At 37.1% G+C, this 21,103-nt stretch overlaps 1 protein-coding gene across 1 annotated transcript in view; it reads right to left on the minus strand.

Annotated features, from left to right (window-relative positions):
• Positions 1-821: 821 nt before the first annotated feature.
• tmtc2b (transmembrane O-mannosyltransferase targeting cadherins 2b) overlaps positions 822-21,103 on the minus strand; it is a 121,033-nt gene continuing 100,751 nt past the window's right edge. Inside the window, exons 8-12 of the mRNA XM_056261340.1 lie at positions 20,168-20,289; positions 12,744-12,825; positions 10,144-10,258; positions 6,771-6,834; positions 822-3,006 (exon numbers count right to left, since the gene is read on the minus strand). Coding sequence (XP_056117315.1) covers positions 2,827-3,006; positions 6,771-6,834; positions 10,144-10,258; positions 12,744-12,825; positions 20,168-20,289 — 563 coding nt within the window. The 3' untranslated portion in view covers positions 822-2,826. The remainder of the gene's footprint in view (positions 3,007-6,770; positions 6,835-10,143; positions 10,259-12,743; positions 12,826-20,167; positions 20,290-21,103) is intronic.

The following is a 21,103-nucleotide window of genomic DNA, read 5'->3' on the forward strand; positions in this document are numbered from 1 at the left end:
ATATATATATATATAACATGATGTCCAACGTTATTTTATATATTGTTTTTTTCCTAATCTGTCTAATTTTCATTAATATTAGAAAGATCAGACTGTATTGAGTTATTATTTGCATTTGAGTTCAATAACTTTGGAAGGAAAAAGAAGACAACAGAAGTAGAGAAAAGTGAAGAAACAAGATCGTCTGAGAGACCATCAAGATGAATGCATGACAAATTCTGGGTTTATTCCCTTTAAAATGCTCCCTTTACACACGTCTCAATGAAACAATGGATGAATCAGTTCAGCGGAAAAATGTGTTATAAAGAAGGGCATCTTGAATCAGAAATTTTTAATACACTTTAACATAACACAGAGCCAGCTGTTTTCTTTTTTCTTTTTTCATCAAGACAACACAAAAAGGAATAAGTTATTACCGACTCAGCTGTCCGACATGGCATTTAGGACTTTAAAGGGATAGTTCACCAAAAAAATGAACATTCTGTTGTTTATTCACCCTCATGTCATACCAAATACATTCGGTTGCTTAATTCCATGCTGTTGCAATGAATGGGAACTATAATCATAAAAGTGGTTTATATAACATTTCTATATTAGTTCCTGACACAAAGCTATCATATAGCTTCAGAAGATGTAGAATATAGCGCATGAGTCGTATGGACCACTCTTACGGTGCTTTTCATCTTTTTTTGAAACTCCATTGTAATAGCATGGAAAAGATACATGATTTTCTCCATATTTGTTTTTCTTGAGTTTCACTGAAAGAAAGTAGGTCATGTGGGTTTTGGGGCGAGAAGATAAAGACAGATTTTCATTTTTGTGTCAGAATGGAGAGGCTCATATTACAAAATTCCTTCATAAAAATAGTTGGGATCACCAAATAAGAGCACCAAGTTAAAGATCAGGAACATGCACGGAATAAAGACCATCATGAAACAAAGTAATCGCTGAATGAACTAAACAAGTAATTCGCATATCGTGATTCTAGCTCATCGTTTTCTGTTTGAGCAACAACATCATACTGTGTAATGTGTCATTTTATATATTAGGCTCCATCTATACACTCAAACATAGAAGAAAATATTAAACCAACAATACATATAAACAATCCCTTACAAAACTATGGCTGTATATTGTTAGATAGGTGCAACAAGTAAACGTATCTGTATTTGGTTAGGAGTTACCAGTCAAAACTTTGCATTTCTGGTCTGTTGAATCAATTCAGTCAAAAGGACATTACCAGCAGAACTAATCGATGTCCATGGCCCTAATGTTCAGATCTAATAAACACTACCGTTCAAAAGTTTGGGATTTTTTAAATATGTTTTTGAAAGAAGTCTCTTAAGCACACCAAGGACGCATTTGATTTGATCAAAATACAGAAAAACAGTAATACTGTGAATATTATTACAATTACAATTTTTATTTATTTTAAAATATAATTTATTTCTGTGAAAAGCTGAATCTTTAGTGTCACATGATCCTTCAGAAATCATCATTCTAATATGCTGATTTGGTGCTCAAGAATCAGTTCTTAATACCAATGTTGAAAACCGTTATGCAGCTTAATATTGTATATTCTTGTGTAAACTGAATAGAAAGTTCAGAAGAACAGCATTTATTTAAAATCACTTGTAACATTATAAACGTCTTTACTGTCCCCAAACTTTTGAATGGTGGTGCAACTGTGAATAAACTCACTCTGCTAAATGTGATATTCTAACAAATGAACATTTTTCATCCGAATTTTTATTAGTAACGCAACAAGGACATCAAATCGGTTGAATCTATTTGTTACACAACAGTTTTATGCAAAGTAAGGCAAAATTTGCAAATTCAATTCGCTAATTTCCTTCAGGCTACATAGCTTATCGAATGTTCCTTTCCTGTCATTTTTGGCAATATGCAGCAAATGGATCCAATTTCTTGATCCCAGAAGTTACAATCCACTAGTTAGCTTGTGTTGTGGGCATGTCCTGTCTGGATTGACAAAACGTTGATGGACCGTGTAAAAGCATTCGCTAAGAATTCTGCATCCCAAACCAAACTTCACATAATGTCTGTGCTCATCTGTACAGTGTCATTAAGGGTGTGTTCACACTTGGCAGGTTTGGTTAGATTAAAACAAACTCTGGTAAACCAGGACTAAATGAATTCTTTTCTTTTTTTGGTCCAGACCAAAAGAACCAAGAGAACCAAACTAAAAGTGTGAACACACCCTAAGTCTGCAACCTCACAAATCAATCATTTTGCCATTTGTTTTTACAGTTAGAAAGACTTATGACATGTTTGGCCTATTTACCTAATTATTTTGATGAGGTTTAGAAGATATTATAATTTTTTTTCTTTTTTTCGTCCAGGCGTTTCTGTCAGCCATGATGTGCTCATTAAATATTAATGATTCCAATCATATGAATAGAGAAATGACATTTAAATGTACTGTACATGCAGAGTATAGCCTCATGGGGGTTGTAGCACTCTCAATTCCTTCTCAGTCCCAGGGCAAATATTGCCCTTCAAGACTATTAAGCATTGGCTAGCTAATTAACATCTAATCTATCATGAGACTTCAAGTATGCATCTATGGGCCACTTCAAGTTAAGGACTCCCGACACGTCTGAAGAGCTCCGCAGTTCTAGATTGTTCCAGAATGTCTCAGTTTTACCAGACGAAGCCGCTCTCGCATGCTTAAGCATCCCATGGGTAACCCAGGTTTTGAAGATGTTCTTTGTCAGCCGTAGGATGTCAATTACCTCATTACTGAGAGCTCAGAGAGAACATCTCCTTTACAACTTCAGAGAAGCTGTCAGATCAAATGTGTCCAAGTCAAGGAGCCATGGTCCTTAAGCCCTGTTTTTCCATGATGTTCCACAGTTTCCGCAGGTTGGACTGAGTGATGGTATCGTCCGGTTTCAGCTGCAAGGCTCGCAGGTAATTGGCCTCCGCTTCTTGGAGTTTGCCATTGAGATGGAGAATAGCTCCGAGGTTCATGAGGGCTGCGGGATACTGTGAAAAAAAAAAAAAACACCAGTCACTTTAAAAGTGCAGTCACATTTACCGTTGCTAGGCAAAATTTTGCAAGCGAAAAACAGGGATTTTTGGGAGTTTTGTGTGTTTTTGGGAGTTTTGTGTGAGGATGAAATATTTCACCAGGAAGATTGTACTCGTTCAAGTTGGTCACGCGAATTTGCCACGCTGACCAACAGAAGGTTGGTTGGTTTGAAAGTGACTTTATACTGTTTAAAATGGACCTTTTTTGGCATGCAAAATTTGTAACTGCACCTTATGGAAGCAAATAATATTGTTTGCATGCTTATTCTAAAACAAACCAAGGTTATAGCGAATCTTTGGCATTTTGGAAATGTTTTCAGGTTCACATGTCCATAAATTTAACCAGAAACTCTGTTATTCTACAGTCTATAACTCTCCTGGATGCACATCATCTATTTTACTTATGTCAGGGTTACATGAGTGATGTTGAATGCATCAGGCTTCAATGGAAACAATATGTTGTCTACGCCAATTCTTCTCACATAAGGAGATTTCAATAGATACATAAATCAAAATGAACCTCAACTAAACCCAGCATACCATGAGTTCTCACATGGACATACAAAAACACATTTGTTGCAGCACCAAAATTTCAACACAAATAAATGTTTTAATGTCTAAAATATATAATTATAAGAAGTTACTGTGATTTAATACAAAACCATTTCTGGACATGCTTCACTTGCCACCTCTGAAGGGAAAGAGTTGTATATTATCTAACTCTCACGAGAGTAAAACTTAAACTAACAGACTTTTTAGGCCAGCTGCCATGCTTTTCCGCACGGAAAAGTAGAAAGAGGCGATCGTTGTAAAATTACACAACGTGTAAGTAATATATTAGCACTATTTGACCCAACACAGAGAAGTCAAACCTCAAAACAAGACTGAGGAACAAATGAACTGCAAACTGTGGCATTAACTGCACTCAGGTGACACGTATACCTTCCTCTCAAAACCAAATATATTCAGCAACTTTTTCACTATAGCTCCAAGTATCCAAGTACACTGTAGGAAAAAAGGTACTGGTAATTTTCTGCCAGGACATTTTCTGTTAAGTTTAAGGACATTTCCTTTAACCCTAAAACACAATATAATGTGTAATTAAAAATACGGGTAAAACATCTGTAAAATCAATACAAAATTTCGGTAACACTTTATTTTAGTGCCCTTGTTACACAGGTTACATGTAGTTACTATAATGATATCTATAAATTATGCATAATTACTAACCATAAACCAAATCTAACCCTAACCCTTTAACATGTAGTTAATTAATTTTACTCAGTACTTAAATGTATACTTACACTGAAACAAGGAGACCTTAAAATAAAGTGCAACCAAAAATTCCTTCATATATTAACACTGTACATTTCGCTGGCTATTTTAACAGACAGTTTTTAAAGTGTCTGCATTTAAAATGTGGGTTTGATATGACCAAAAACTTGCATCATTGCATGATTAATATATATATAATAAATTAATACATACATAGGTTTAAATTGCAAAGGGATTATCCAGTTAATTCAATTCTTTAATGAAAGTTACTTATCTAATTTTACCATTTCATTTTAAGCCAAAGCGATTAATAAAATAAAAAAATAAAATAAAAAGTTGATTTGAAAATTTTTAAAAAGATTGATATATATCCTTAACAAATGGTAAGTCTGGCATCAATAGCCGCGTTTCCACTGCCGGGCCACGGCCGAGCTGTGCTAGTGCGTGACAGAGCCAGTCGCGTTTCCACTGTCACTTCCGGGGCTTGATCGGGGCCAACGGCCAGGATTTCTGGCCCGTCGAATACCTTGGGCCAAAGCGGGCCAGCTCGGGCTAGAGGCGTGGTCAAGGTAAAAGGCGGAGTTTATCGGTGTTATGGAACGTTATGATCTGAAGCAAGATGCACATTTCACTTTTTTATATCGCGCAAAATAATCGCTGCTCGAAATGGTGAATCGCCTGTACTGGTCTGTCGAAGATCCCAAAGCTCTTCTGAGCATTTGGGCGGAAGAAAGGGTAGCTACAACGTCAATTTGACGGCGTGTGAAGAAACGAATACGTTATAAAATACATCGATGCTGAACTTTCTAAGCTAAGCATTCAGCGAGCAACGCTTCAAGTTCAGAAAAAAAAAAAAGTTGTGGGCGCAGTATTGTACAAGGCGATTCAAACGCACAATGGACAAAGCGGAGCTCAGAGAAGGAACTTTCCAAATTCCATGTTTCGACTTGATGGACGGTGTGCTAAGTCACCGTCCCTCTGTTAGTGTCGACTCGCGAGACAATCTGGACACTATTGCAGGCTGCAGCCACGGCCGGTGAGTTAATATACATGCTATCTTCCTAACTTAAAAAATAAATAAATTCATAATACCCGCTGAAATGGGTTGGGTTGTATGACGTTTGATCCAGAAAGGCGCGTTAGGGGCGGGGTTAAGGGCAGCGCTGCGGGGCTACTGGCCCGGCAGTGAAAACGCAAGCCCGGTGCTTGAGGCCCGAGGCCACTGGCTCGGCTCGGCTCGCTGTTAGCCCTGGCCTGGCAGTGGAAACGCGGCAGTGGTGAAAACATCTTCATATTATGTATCAATAAAAAAAAATTTAAGTAAGCAAAATGGATTTGTGTAGCACTTTGAGATTCTTCAGAATGAAAAGTGCGTTATAAATAAAATATATTATTATTATTACTTAAAAGTAAAGCCAACTCTTATATGTCCATATTTGTGTTTGTATACTTTTGAGAAGGGTGTAACGTTTGATTGTTCACCACAATATAGAGGCTTTCTAGATACTGTCAAGGTGAGAGGAAGTGAGCAGTGGAGGGGAATCTGCCCCGCTGTGGCCTCCAGAAGTTTCCTGACCTCTTTCCTTCCTCTTCATCCTACACTCTAACCGCACAGTATCCCTCACAACACTATCACGGCATGCAGTCACAGCATCAGCAGTACCAGATGTGGAAAAAATCTTGGGACCTTTGTTGAAACAGCTGCTAAGGAGACAAACATCCCTAAAGACAGTGCAAAAAGTCCAGACACTGTACAATACTGAAATAAAGGTGGCAATTTTTTTGTACATTTCATACCAAAATATTTTTTTTTCTCCTACACAGATATAACATACAGAGTAGAGAAAATAAAATAAAGTTATGCAAAGAATGAATATAAGCAAACATAACAATCACTCAGACAAAGCAATTTTTTAAATATAATTAATACTAATGATACTGTTTTATAAATTAAACATACATCATTTTTTTATCTGGTTGACTGTATGATAACTTACTCCACCATTGTTGTAAAGAGGGTTCATTACCGGTTTCCTAGTTTTTTGTTTCTTTTGTCTTTGTTTCCATAAAAAAAAGAGGTTTTCTTAATCTAAAAGTCAACCTCACCTTTCCATTTTTCCATTTTACACTTCTGTTTGGTTTACAAGGCAACTTCCTTTCAGGCAGCTGCACACTAAACATCAAACGCATTCACATATTCCAAAGAAATCAAACAACTGTGTGTTTTGCAAACCTCACAGTGCACGTTTCTGACACACTGCGTCTCTTTAAAGTTTGAGAATGATGCTGTGAAAACAAACCCCAAAACCGCCAGCAGAGCTTGTACAGTTGGTCACTGACACAACTTATGGGGGAGCAGTTGAGTCACACTAATCAATTAAAGTCAACCACCATGTGTGTGGATGGCACATGTCCTATATGAGCAGGACTGCATGGTTACTTACATTGGGTCTCAGGCTGGCTGCTTGTCCGTAGTATTTCTCAGCAGCATCATTGAGGCTGGCTTGCCTGAAAGAGCACATAAACATTGCATGTTATTTCATCCTGTCGCACAGGTTTATTGCTGGCCATCAAACCGGGACCATTTGTTGACCAACTTTACTGCCACGGAAAAACTGAGCCAAATAGGGATATGAAACTGCCCGACTTCACAATTTTTGAGCAGAGAAAAGTGCCCTTATTTCTCAGGTCATGACCTACAACCTACTGGATGCTCTTTGAAGATCTTTACAACCTAAAGGTTTTTTTTTTTTTTCTATGTAAAAACACCCCACATGCATCTTCTAGCTGCTTGTACCTGCTGGTAGCAATAACTTCTTTGAGAAGTGAGTTCAATATGCAGACAATGACCGTCAGCCAAAGACAGGCTGGGTTGTAATGATGAAAGAGCCGAAGATTAATGATAGAAGACCGCTTTTCTTATTCTGGCCAGTTTTATAGACCCTCCTTTATCCTCAACAAACTGTTCTTGCTGAAAAGAGCTAAGGTTAAATGTTTCAAGAAATAGCTTTTTATTAAGAAAAAATAGGAAGGGCTGTACTTGAAACATTCAAGCAATGAGATGATGGATAAATTATGTCTGTGGAAAACATTCCAGTTCCAACCTTGACATTAGAGAGAAAGATGAATAAAGAAGATGATTAATGAAGACATAGCATTAATATACCTTTCAGGATGAAATTTCTACAAGAAAAACTGAGAGGGTATATTGTAGGTTAAGCAGCATTTCAGACACATGTTGCTCATGTTACAAATGACTGAAAACAGCAAATCTAGATCAGTGCTTTTAATTCCCTTATAATCATTAGTGGTTTTAAATTACGGTGGTCAATGGTTTTAAATTACGATGATGTCCATTTGGCTCCTGTAATAAATAAAATAAAGTCAATTTGGAAAAAAAATATCTGAGACATTTTAATTATTGTATGACAATATTTTCTAATCATTTACAAATATCAACTTATTTAGTACATTGACCATTATAAAAAATTACTTCTGCACTGTTGTTGCTTTCTTATGCAGTATAAATGAGTCTTAAAATATGCATCTGCCTTCATTTAAACTATTTAAAACCTCTCATTTAGATGTAGGCTATCCATTTTGAAAAATTAATTTGTCTTCCTTCTTAAACCTTGAATTTTCCCTAATGGCCTGACCTTTCTTGAACACAAGGGTAAAAATGATTAAAAATCTAAGATAAAAAGTTACACAAAAATCTATGGGATGACCGGTAAGCAGAACCATGTGTTACTGTTCATCATCCCCAATTCTGTTTTACAATCCTTTCCTCCTAAACGACGAGTCAGTGTAATTTTCACATTCACATGCACGCAATAAACCATAGCTTGATCATAACCACAATTGTCTGCAGGGACAAAGAATTCCCTTATAATCATCATTTGGAAAGTGACCACTCTTAACAGAGTCAAAACCCAACAGTATTAGGACTGGACTCTATGACCGCATTCCACAATTGTAATATATGGTGAAAATCTAAAAGACAGCATCCACTTGAACTCCCTAGGTCAGATCTAAACCTCCAAAATACAATAAAACAAATGTTTAATATCTGGCAACCAAAACTGTTCCTCCATCCCACCGCAATCTGCTCATTATATCATTCCAAAGTGGTCACCAACCTTCAGAGAAAAAGTATAACATAATTCATAACTTGTAACCATCTAAGACTGCATTACATGAGAGCTTCAAGGGTTACTTTTATAGTACAAAGCTATAGAAATCCTCAAAAAAAAATGGAGAGCTATGGATTATGGATAATAATGGGAACAATGCTAAAAGGCAATTTGTTTGAAATCAGACAGCAATTGTCATGAATCTATTGTGGAAGAAGGTGAATTTAGAGACGCAACTTGAAGGAGGGTTTTAGCATGCTGTAGACTGTTAAGACTTCCAGAATGCTATAATCCTCTCTAAGGAGATGGATTTATAAATGTATCCCGCTTAAAGTATTGCTGCTAAAAATACTAAAAAAGCAGAAATAAATCAAATAAGTAAAAAATGTGCAGCATGTATAATGTATTGTCTCGACTGAATATGATACTTTCACAGACAAACAAACAACTGGGAAAACTTGTTTGGAAGTAGTCAAATTTGACGTAGCTTTTCCTTAGCGTGGCAGTGACAGTTTGGTTGGGGTTTAGAATAACCAGCGGTCGTTTGAAGAGGGCAAGGAAACTGAAACTGATAGTAAGGAAGCAAACTTGTCGGTGCAGACGTGCCCCTGAGAGCCGTAAGAAAACGCTGCACATCTAAAGCGGTCCATCTGAGACCATTCTGCATGTCCTTTCAAGACAAACACACCAGGAACCTGATCTTCAAATAAGTTGGACCGCAAGCCAGTATGAAGGCAGGGGACACGGCCTAAGACAGCAATTAACAACCAAGTGTTCGTGTAGCATAAAGCCCCATGCAAAATCTGCTGAGGGGCTGTAATACTTTTTAGGAAGTGTGTAACTATATACCATGTGAACTCCATGTAGTAATTATGAGAAGTGTATTCAACAGAAACCTCGAGGCGAGGGTATTAATGCAGGCTTTCCATTACATGTCCTGTGGTGCACTGCAATAGAAAGAAAGCATCCATACAAATGGGTAGGTGGAAAGAGTAAGAGAAAGAGATAGAAAAACATCCTCTAATGCAGCGGTTCTCAACCGGTTTTGCTTCAGGAACCAGATTTTACATTGGACATCAAAGTGGCAACGAAACGCATGACCAATATTGTTCATCGTAAAAACAGGGTTGTGCACCACTCACAATCAAATTGACAAGACTCTTTAAACTCCAGTTCAAGATTTGCACTGAATTATTATTATGGCTGTAAACAAAATGGAACTGCAATTTGAATTTAAGGAAGCAGAATTAATATAAACTGAAATTCATATAAATCTAAAGTAAATATATATATATATATATATATATATATATATATATATATATATATATATATATATATATATATATATATATATATATATATATATATATATATATATTTAAAAAAAGTTTGTTAACAACTATAAAAGCTGTATAAAGTTTGTCAAGACGGGACAGAAAATTGCTTGAACGTTTTGGCAAGGTTTGTATTGACCTTGCAGAGAAACAGACAGCTTTATGGGAACTGGATGGAACAACATTTCCTTTGTATTACAATTCAGTAAATTCCGCATCCTGTCATTCCAATTCAACCGAACCGAACCAAAACAGTACGACTGCTACAAGAAAAATGTATGCTTTGTCCAGGGTATTTAATCATAGTAAAAAATGTTGTCTATATGGATTTAGCATGTCCTTCTCACCTGAGCATGTGAGCTGCACTGAAAACCACATCAAATTCTTCACTGTCCAACTGGGCGGCTTTCTCTGCCATTTCGGCAGCCTCCAAAAGCCGCGAGTCCTCCAGCAAAAACTGACCTGAGGAAGAAAAGGGGGAAATTTCATTTTATATTTGCTTTTACTCCCTCAGAAAGACAAATGTGAAATATTTCCTTTGGCTGTGGGACGGATAGTATGGTCTGCCCTTTCAATGATTCTGTGAACATGAGATAGCAAGGGCGCTGCACGCCGCGCAAACCATCTGACAGACCATTTGTCCAATTGAGATTTCTCCGATAGGCATGTTTCCGTGACAAATTAAATGCTTACTCCTGTAAGGTTGTGGAAAGGGGACCGACTGGGATCTGAAACCTCTGCAGTTTCGTTGCTAGAGGCATCGGTCAAGACCGAAGTGGAATAAACAACTTGTTGCTATTTGGCGAAACGGCACTCCACACTCCTGAACACTGCAGGGCCAAAACCAAATTTTTTTTCCCAAATAGCACTGGACCAAAGTAGAAACATAAGAAGTGATGTTATGCAAAGGAAGAAAGCTTAAAGTGCCCCAATTATGCTTTTTACAAGATATTACCTTTTTATGTAGTGTGTAATATAGCTCTTTGTGAATGTAAAAATGCTGCAAAGTTTCAAAGATCAAAGTGTTATTGTCTCCCTAAAGAAAGAACTGATTCTGAACTGCCTGAAGCTAGTCGTCAGTAATTCCAATCTTACTTCCTGCATGAACCTATGTAGGTTTGTAACAATTTTGCATAATGCCAGTCTACGGTTTTCATTTCACAAATGTCTACCACATAGAAATGTCCAGCTCAAGTCGTGCTCTGGTTGATCTGCTACTTTTTTCAATGTTTCCTTATTGGACTCAGGCTCGAACTGATACGGTAAAACCAACACCATTGTTTCTGTTCGTATCACTGTGTATACAAGTGCTGAGAAAGCTTCCAGAGGTGAAATTGGGATACGGTAATGGCTGTTTAGTTTACAACATGCGCTGTCAGCCTTAGACCAATCACAACCAACTGGGCAACAGATCTGACCAATCAGAGCAGAGTAGACTCAAGGACAGGAGGGGTTTAGAGAGACCGAATCTGTGAAAAAAGAGGTGATGCTGCAATGTATATTATGAGAAAATTAAAGTGTTTTTTTTTTTACTCTGGATGCATGTAAACCTATTGTAGGAGAATTCCAAAACTTTGAAAATTAGAGACATATATAAAATCGTAATGGGGCACTTTAAACATTGTCATCAATTAAGGCATGTCTGGGTGGCACAAATGATTGACATAATTATTGCAAAAATCAGCCATAAAGCAGCTTTCTCCCTTTGGTAAATAACAATGTGGTCAATCATGCAAAACGGAAAATACAAAGAAGAAGGCACGTTCTCCAGGACGGTGGTTATACACCAGAGAACAATAGAAGGAAATAGAAGATCATCCTTATGGCCTTTGGATAGTACGTGTTCTAAAGATGCCTGATCAGACACGTACTAAATAATATTACGCAGATGCCTTGGCAGCGATTGAGTGGAAAACACATTGTTGGGGTTAGCCAATGATGCTGTGTTTTTCTGGACTAAATCCATACATGGGAGCATCCAGGGACAGGTCAACTATGAAAATCTAGGATTTGTGGGAAAACGAATCAAGACTGATATGCCGAGATAGAACAAAAAATGCATCCTAATGATAATTTAACTTTTTTTTTAACATTCAATTTGAAACGACTGTAAATTTAAAACAAATACTGTTGGTAAAAATACGATGGCATACTCTAAAATATTAATAATGCAGTGCACTTCGAATATATGTTTTAAATGGTTTAGTTTTACAGTTTGGTCACATTATCCTCAACTAAAATGTTATTTTCTCAACATTTCCATTTCAAGAACAGCAAAATGGACAAAAATGAATGAAAATGACAGGACAACAAGTTGATTAAACTCACATTTTCATCAAAAACTGTTAATATATAAAAACAATGTAAAATCGACACTAAAAATAAGGATGTGATGCACAATAGTAATTCAATAAAGGTGATAAACAAACCAAAAATATTGTAAAATATATATATTTTTTAAATCCCTAGGAAGTGAACTGAAAAAATGGCCATAGGCTACAATTTGGCTAAGCCACATTCATGCAGATACACAAGAACCCTGGTATGCTTTTTCCTTAGAGAAATAAGGTCTCGTTATCTATCTTTGCTCGCTGAGGCGTGGGTGGTTTCGTCTCCCTGGAATAACATCTGTATACAAGGTACGCTTCAGATAACACCCAAACAATGACTTCCTGCACAGCACCATCTATCTTGCTGTGAAATAGCCAAACGTAACCTCAATTACAAGACTAAACTAAAGAGTTAAATGTGAACAATTACGGCCAAAACGGAGTGTAGTAAAATCGTGAAAGTATTTCACGAATTTCACTGCATCAGCAAAGCTAGAGCAGATGCAATGTTTGGAATCATATGACCTCATTATTTTTGCATTACTGGATGACTAGCTAATGTCGTTTCAGCCCATGTGGGCATGTTTAGGAGAGATTAAAAATAAAGCATTACCAACCATAATGCATATAGCAGTTTCCTTTAGTAGGATCGAGCTCGATCGCCTTGAGAAAGAACTTCTCCGCTTCAGTTTTCTGACCCTGAAATGAAACCAAACAAATCATAATCAGGAATTTCTTCAGGGTGAGGTTTTCATGGAATCTTTCACTTTAAACCTGATGATTTTTGACCTGATGTATAATTGATGATGATATGTAACAACAGGAAATGTGTTTAGCAATTCCAGTGCCTAATGCTGCTATAATTTATAAACCCCTTAACAGCATGATTTACATTTTCTAATGTCAAAATGCAACAGAAATCTTGCAAATACAACAAAAAAAGCTAAAATATCTCATAAAATATCATAAAATCATTTTATTAAGAGAAAAGAAAGTAACTTTAGAATGATGAGATACAAAAGTGAATAAACTTCTATTGCAATTTAAACCTTAAACAATACTCATTCCAGTCAAGAGGCATTATCATACTGTAGCACGCTCCCACGATTCACTTGATTAACATAACATGAAGTTACCTTTAGACCAGCTGCAAATCAGTGAAATATTTTTATTTACACTGTATAATTTAAATCCCCAAAGCAGTGATGTGTAACTTTAAATCAATGTATTACCAATGTATTACAGCCAGTGCTGTTTAATGTTAGACATGGATGTTTGCGAACTTACACCATGTCGAGAGTATGGAAGAAATAAAGAAAACAGACACATGGGACACTTGACTATCATAGTTTATGCAATGGGGAAAAAAAGGGTTAGAGCAGTAGTGCAGTAGAATAAAGTACATATTATTCCTGTGGTGGCAAAACTGAATTTGCAGATGCCAGAAATCGTTCTAAAATGCTGATCTGCTCAAGATACATTTCTTCTTTTAATTTACTATTTGGGAAAACATTGTGCTACTTAATAATTTCCGCCACAAAGTTTAATCCGTTAAAGCCTAATGAAAGCCATATTTTGAGTACTTTTTACTGTATTAGTCGAACTTGGCAAATATGACAATGCAAACAGCTGTGTTGCACCATCAGTCCATTTCACGGCGTGGTTTCTCGGCCTTCACAGAGGATGTGTTAAAGCGGACATAAGGCCGTCATATCGATATGCTGCCCTAAAGAAAGCTAACAAATAGATAATTCATGCAAACTGTTTTTATTAATGCGCATCCATACTCTCGTTTTCTTCATAGTAAAATGGCAGATGCGCAAAGGAATTAGGTTATAGTACAGTTAGGCGAGATGTAAATAGTTTCTCGTGCACATACAAATGTTTTTCATGCGCATGTGAAAGTCTTTACATTTTTTTATTTTTGCAAAGGTACCTTTAGCGGCTCCGTACTACTGAATTGTATACTAATGAGCCAAAACAATATGACCAGTCACAGGGGAAGCGAATATCGTTGATCATCTCCTAACAAGGCCCCATATTAGGGTCTGGGTAGATTAGATAGTAAACAAACAATCAGTTTTTGTAATTCGTAATCAACGTGTTGGATGCAGGAGAAAAGGCTAGGAATAAAGATCTGAGTGACTTTGACAAGGGCCAAATTGTTATGACAAGATGACTGGGTCAGAGTATGGCAAGGCTTCTGAAACGGCAAGCCTTGTGGGTTGCACCTGTTCAGCAGTGGTGAGAATTTACCAAAAGTGGTCAGAGGAAGGGCAAACTACAAACCGGCGACAGGGTGTTGGAAGGCAACAAAGGCTTTCACGCAAGTGTCGGAACTGGACCTTGCTGACCTTCACCTGGTCCGATGAGTCCAGTTTTCTTTTACATCACATGAACGGCCGTATACATGTGCGCCGTTTACCTGGAGAAGTGATGGCACCAAGATGCACTTTGGGTCGACGACAAGCCGGTGCAGGGACTGTGATGCTCTGGACTAAATATCCTGCTGGGAAACCCTAGTCCGGCCATTCAGGTGGATGTAAATTTGACACGTGCCACCCACTGTAGCTAAACGTTGTTGCAGACCAGATACACCCCTTCATGACAATGGTGTTCCCTGGTAAAAGTGGCCTCTTTCAGCAGGATAAGTCACCCTGCCACCTTGCACACATTGCTCAGGAATGGTTTGAGGAACACGATGAAGAGTTCAAGGTGTTGCCCTGGCATCCAAATTCCCCAGATCTCAATCCAACTGAGCACCTGTGGGATGTGCTAGAGTTAGACCAACAAGATCACTCCACGGTGGCTCCACCTTGCAACCTACATGACGTGAAGGATCTGCTGCAAATCTCTTTGTGCCAGATACCATCCGGCCATTCAGGTGGATGTAAATTTGACACGTGCCACCCACTGTAGCTAAACGTTGTTGCAGACCAGATACACCCCTTCATGACAATGGTGTTCCCTGGTAAAAGTGGCCTCTTTCAGCAGGATAAGTCACCCTGCCACCTTGCACACATTGCTCAGGAATGGTTTGAGGAACACGATGAAGAGTTCAAGGTGTTGCCCTGGCATCCAAATTCCCCAGATCTCAATCCAACTGAGCACCTGTGGGATGTGCTAGAGTTAGACCAACAAGATCACTCCACGGTGGCTCCACCTTGCAACCTACATGACGTGAAGGATCTGCTGCAAATCTCTTTGTGCCAGATACCATCAGGGGTCTTGTAGAGTCCATGCCTTGGAGGGTCGGAGGACCAACAGCTATTAGGCAGGTGGTCATAATGTTTTGGCTCATATACATATTTTTGAGTATATACATATATTTGATATATTTGGGTTTTGATTCATATGAAAAATATGCATGTCCTTATTTGAATAAGTGAGGACATGCATCAAGATAAGCTTCGTCAAGTTCCTGACAAACACATGTCAGTGTCATTCACCGAGGTCATGTTATCACTCTAAAGCAATATCCTGCTTCACCCCCCTTTCCTCTGAACACACACCCCCTCCCTCTCTGCTGGACCCCCGACCCCTTAATCTGAGCATGACATCAGAGAGACAACAGACACACTGCTGTTCCAATGTCTCAGAGGTGTTCTCGAACGGATTCTGAGCCTGATTAGCGACGGAAATGAGAGAATTCAATAATGCAGCTGAAGCACTCATAACACGCACGCACACACACACACACAAACACACACGAGTTTGTGAATGGAGGTCAGGGAAGGTCAGCACAACAGGGGAAAGGACTGAGTTTCATCATGTCTCCTTCTTTCAACCCCTGACCGTGAAGATTTCCCTGTCCCCTCCTGGAAATGATGCCTGTGACAATGTGATGGTGACTGCATGAACAATTCCTCATTGTTAAAGTACATTTTTTTACATTAATTAATGACATTAAGAAGACTGACAAAAGTGACAGTGAACACTTTTACACTATTGCAAAAAGAATCAATTTCAAATAAATGCTGTTCTTTTGAACATTCCATCCATTCACAAAAATATTTTTTTTTACAAAAAGCAGCACGGTTTTCAGCGTTGATAAGAAATGTTTCTTGAGCACCAAATCCACACATTAGAATGATTTCTAAAGGATCATGTGACACTGAATACTGGTGTAATGATGCTGAAAATTCAGCTTTGTCAACAAATATTTTCAAATGTTTTTAAGAAGACTGAAAACACTGGGAAATGAATATGTTGTATTATAAACCCAATTTAAAGGGTTTTTATAATTATAAGGCTGCCAATTTAATGTTTTAATTCAGTGTAATTAATTAAAAAAGCTATAAATGAAAGCAATTAATCATGCCTTCTAATTAATTGCAAGTGTATGTATAGGACATTTTTCTATCATCAGAGCAATTCAAGTATGAAATACGGTCATTTCTAATATATGCATTTAATTTTGTTAATTTGCATATCACATAGTTAAACCAATTCTTAATTTTATTCAATTGACAGCCCTAATAATAATACATTTTGTTTACAAATACTGAACGTCTTGCCCTCTCAACCATTCAAGTTTGTTCAAGGCCACTCATGTTTTCCTTTGCTTCTGCATTAAGCAAGCAGAAAACACAAGGACCTGAAAGCTTTGATCTGAAAACTTTGTTCAAAATCAATACGGCTCTGAAGTCAAGACAACACCTTTTGAATTTGCTTTCACTCGAGTGAGTTTCATCACAGCAGTGTGGTTCTGTGATGGATTGACTATGTCTTTGGTGGACTGACTTTGTTCTGGCCTCTTCAAATGGCTTCATTCTTTGGTTGTAGTGCGAGTTACAGAAGAGGCCTGCTCGGGACAGATTTTTCAGTCCAACTCCCGCAAAAATGTTGCCTTCTCCCACTCCCATCCGCAAAATTAATGTTTGTCCCGCTCACGTCCCGCAGGTTAAAGTAGATTTTTTTCAGTACGTCCATGAAATTTCCATTTAATAGTTTCAAGTTAGGCCACCTAGCAACTACCTACCCCAGTATAAACACTCCTGATATATTATTTGTTATTAAAAAAATCAACATTCACAAACCACTGTTAATTTGAACAGAAAATTAAGTAAAGGCTACTGAATGCGTGATTTGGCATGGCAGAAAGTGTGCAAAGATTGCTCCCTTCATAATCACTAAAAGGCTATCACTCATTTGAGTTAATTTAACCTAAATTAATCAAAAGTTCCGTTATAATAAATGAAGCTGACTGAACAATTAATCTCTCATAAGCATGAGGATTTGCGAGCGTACAGAACTCAGCACTGAATACTTTAATAATGTTCAATTATTAAAAAACTTGATTTTTGCTGTCGTATCGAAGTTAAGTGGGCTTTAAGTAATAAATGTAAAGCAAAGTTACATTAACCCCCCTATTTTTTTTGGCTGATCAGAAAAATTATCCAATCTGTGATTCAAAACCCGTAATATGATCCGAACCATAAGTTTTGTGATAGAAACAGCAAACAACAGCAAAAAAAAAATTAGAAGCAACAGCAACAGAACTAGTCTTACACACCTCATAAGTCTATGCTTGACCCTGTGAATGTTTTTTTTTTGTTCTTGTTGCTTTTGTGCAATAGAGCAATAACAATTTATTTGTTTTGGGATATTTTATGTTTTATATATTTCTATTTTGTTGGAGTCCCGCAAATCACTTTAATCTCCCGCGACCCACACATACGAGTGTCTTAATGCCCGCACCCGCACTTGCTCATCAAATGCGTTGCGTCGGGTCCCGCAGGAGTGCAGGCCTCTAGTGTGAGTCCCTGTTTTGGGATGTTTGCGGACTGAGTGTCTTGGGGTTTACGTCAACTAAAAGAGAAAGGAATGTCAAAGAGAGAGAGGGACAGAGAGACAGAGCCCTTTGATCTAACAATTTATTCTTGGCTGTGTGAAATGATGTAACTGACAGAAATGTTTGGTCAATCTAAACTGTTTATGGAGTTTTATAAAAATAACTTCAGCCAAAAGTGTTTCAAGTTTTACCCATATTTGAAAAGTCAGTTATGGTACCAGCAAAAAAAAAAAAAAAAAAAAAAATATATATATATATATATGTAAAAAAAACAAAACACATATACATACATACATGCATATATATACACATATATATATATATATATATATATATATATATATATATATATATATATATATATACACGCATACATATACACACACACATATATATATATAATTCCTCATTAAATCTATTTATAAAAAAATATATATTAATAATACTTATATATAAAAAAATAAATACTTTCATTCAGCAAGGATGTATTTATAAGAACAAATTCTGATCCTGCTACTGTTTTTAATAAAGTGTATAGACATTTTGGCTACAGCTTCTGCCTTTTTGCCTCATTTTAATGAAAGATGACAGAGGACAGGGAAAATGTATCCCTTACAGGGATCAGGGATCCCTTATGGACACAACAAACACCTGATATGAACCAACATTTCCAAAATGAGCACCACAGCTTAACATGCCTGGAACATGTCCAACTGCTATTTCACAGTGCGATTCCAAAAATAACTTTTATCTTTAGAATAGCATGCACAGATGAATCATTCACAATGAGAACAGGAACCTGTATTAAGAAAGTATGTTGACTTTACACGATACCGCTAAGTAGTGGAGATTCCATCACATTTCTCATTTGATTTTCTTGCCATAGTAGCTTAGTAGTGAAGCTCCATTTCTGCTAGAACCCGTCAGAACAATCCCTCTTTCAAAAGCACACTGCTTTCCTTGTACTGTCTGCTGAGCTTTCAAAGATGCTAAATTAAGACAGCCTGTATTTTCTTTACATAATCAGCTGGTGGTGGCCTCATGGAAGAAAAAGGCCCGGAGAGGACCATATGGCCAAAGTGGAAATGAAAGGAGACAGACACAGGTACACTCTCACCTCCCCTCAACCTTTTTTTTAACACATCTTCTCTCATATCTGTCCACACGGATTTCTGCTGAGTGAATTCAGAACCAGGGCATATGTGCGAGTAATCCGGTCTTTGTTTTTTTTTAGCTAGATCAGTTTTTCAGTTCTAAATGTTAAGATTAGAGAAAAAGAAAGAATGCCTTTGGTTTTAAGGCATGACTTCTCGGTTTAGATTAAAAAGAGAAGTCGGTTTAGACTGAGAAGTCATGCCTTTGGTTTTAAGGCATGACTTCTCGGTTTAGATTAAAAAGAGAAGTCAGTTTAGACTGAGAAGTCGGTTTAGACTTCTCGGTTTAGATAAAAAAGGTTTCTTTATAATGGTATCTTCTTGCAAAAAGCCAATGTGTGCTCAAGCTACATTATGCCTAAAGGGTATTTAACGTTCAATGAGAGAATTTTGACTTTCAGATAAGGACGTTTACGGAGTTACTAATAGGTCATTTATCTGATGTCTCAGTGTTTTTTGTCTGTGAAATGAAATATATCCAATGTTGTTTGGGAACCTTTTGACTTTTATTATATGGTCAAAAACAGTCCTCTCTATTTCAGTAGGCACTGTTTCTGAACTCCCTGAAACGTCTCGATTATAGATTTTTTCCAGGAATGTACTCATCACAATATTCATCATTTAAATAATTCCAAACCAAGGCATAAAAAAAATAAAAATAAAAAAAAAAAGGAAAAAAGGGGTAAGGCCTGGTTGAGTTGTTTTAGTAGTGTGTTGTTGCCAAGTCCGAGTGTAAGCTGAAACTTGCGGTTATAGTAAGGGACGTGACATTTGCGAAACACGCTTGAAGTAGTTGACCAATCACAACACACTGGTCCAGCCGACCAATCAGATCACATTGTGCTTTTCAAAAGGAGGGGCTTCATAGAGAAAGGTACTAAACAGAGTGTTACTGACAGAGTGGGAAGAGTGTGTAAAATGTAAAACAATGTAAAATGTGAAAACCAATGTGTTTTTTTGAACATTCGAGCATGAAAACCTATTCTTATAGACCCCAAAAACAATTGACATAGTAAAAGAGCATAATATGGCCTCTTTAACAACTAGGTAACAACCCATTACTCGGTTAGTGTTCATTCGAGTGTGAGTTTACCGTCATAGCCAGGAGCTTGCCGTAAGTGAGGTGTGCAGGTATATGGTCCGGCTTGGATCGGAGAGATTCCTTATACCAGTGTTCTGCCTCTGTCAGTTTGTTCAGCCTCATGTAGGCCTCTCCTATGAGGGGAGGAGACAGGGGTCAGGTCAACATGTCAAAAGTTAAGGAAGCACATAACAACCCCCCTCGCCGTGGTTTATCCCATAGCAAAAATAGAGGCAGTCAACTGAAAATGACCCACAAATCGTCTGAAATGTGATACTAGAGCCTTCTTTCATTTATGTAAAATGAGCGTTGAGTGAAACCAACAGACATTCAATTATTTATTAGATTACATTCGATTATTTATATTAACCAATTTTTGCATGGGATATTTAAAAAAAATTAAAAGGCATGAGGCCTCAAAAATAATCCTGCCGATGGACTTTTAGATTTTATGTTTTTGAAAGAAGTCTTTTATCCTCACCCAGGCTGCATTTATTTGCTCAAAAATACAATAAAACAGTAATATTGCAAAATATTAATTATACAAATATTTGTTTATAATTTAATGCATTCATGTGATGGCAAAGCTGAATATTCAGCATCATTACTCCAGTCTTCAGTGCCACATGATCCTTCAGAAATCATTCTAATCCATTTCAGGATGTAATACCATGCAAGATGAATAGAAAGTTAAAAATAAAAGTATTTAGTTGAAATAGAAATCTTTTTAATAAAATACAAATTTACTCGCACTTGTTTCAGTATTAATTTTGGATTGAGCATAAAAAGTTACATTAAAAATTGTAAATACATCAAAAGCAAAAACACACTTAAAAGAATTGTTAACTAATTCAAGTATTTACATTTAAAAAAACAAAAAAAAACACTATATATAAAAACAAACAAACAAAAAGTGATGTATTCTACTACTATAAAAATACAGCGCCC

Source organism: Rhinichthys klamathensis, unplaced genomic scaffold (genome assembly GCF_029890125.1).
Source record: "Rhinichthys klamathensis goyatoka isolate OS25496 unplaced genomic scaffold, OSU_Roscu_1.1 h1tg000181l_1, whole genome shotgun sequence".
Taxonomy (NCBI): Eukaryota; Metazoa; Chordata; class Actinopteri; order Cypriniformes; family Leuciscidae; genus Rhinichthys; species Rhinichthys klamathensis.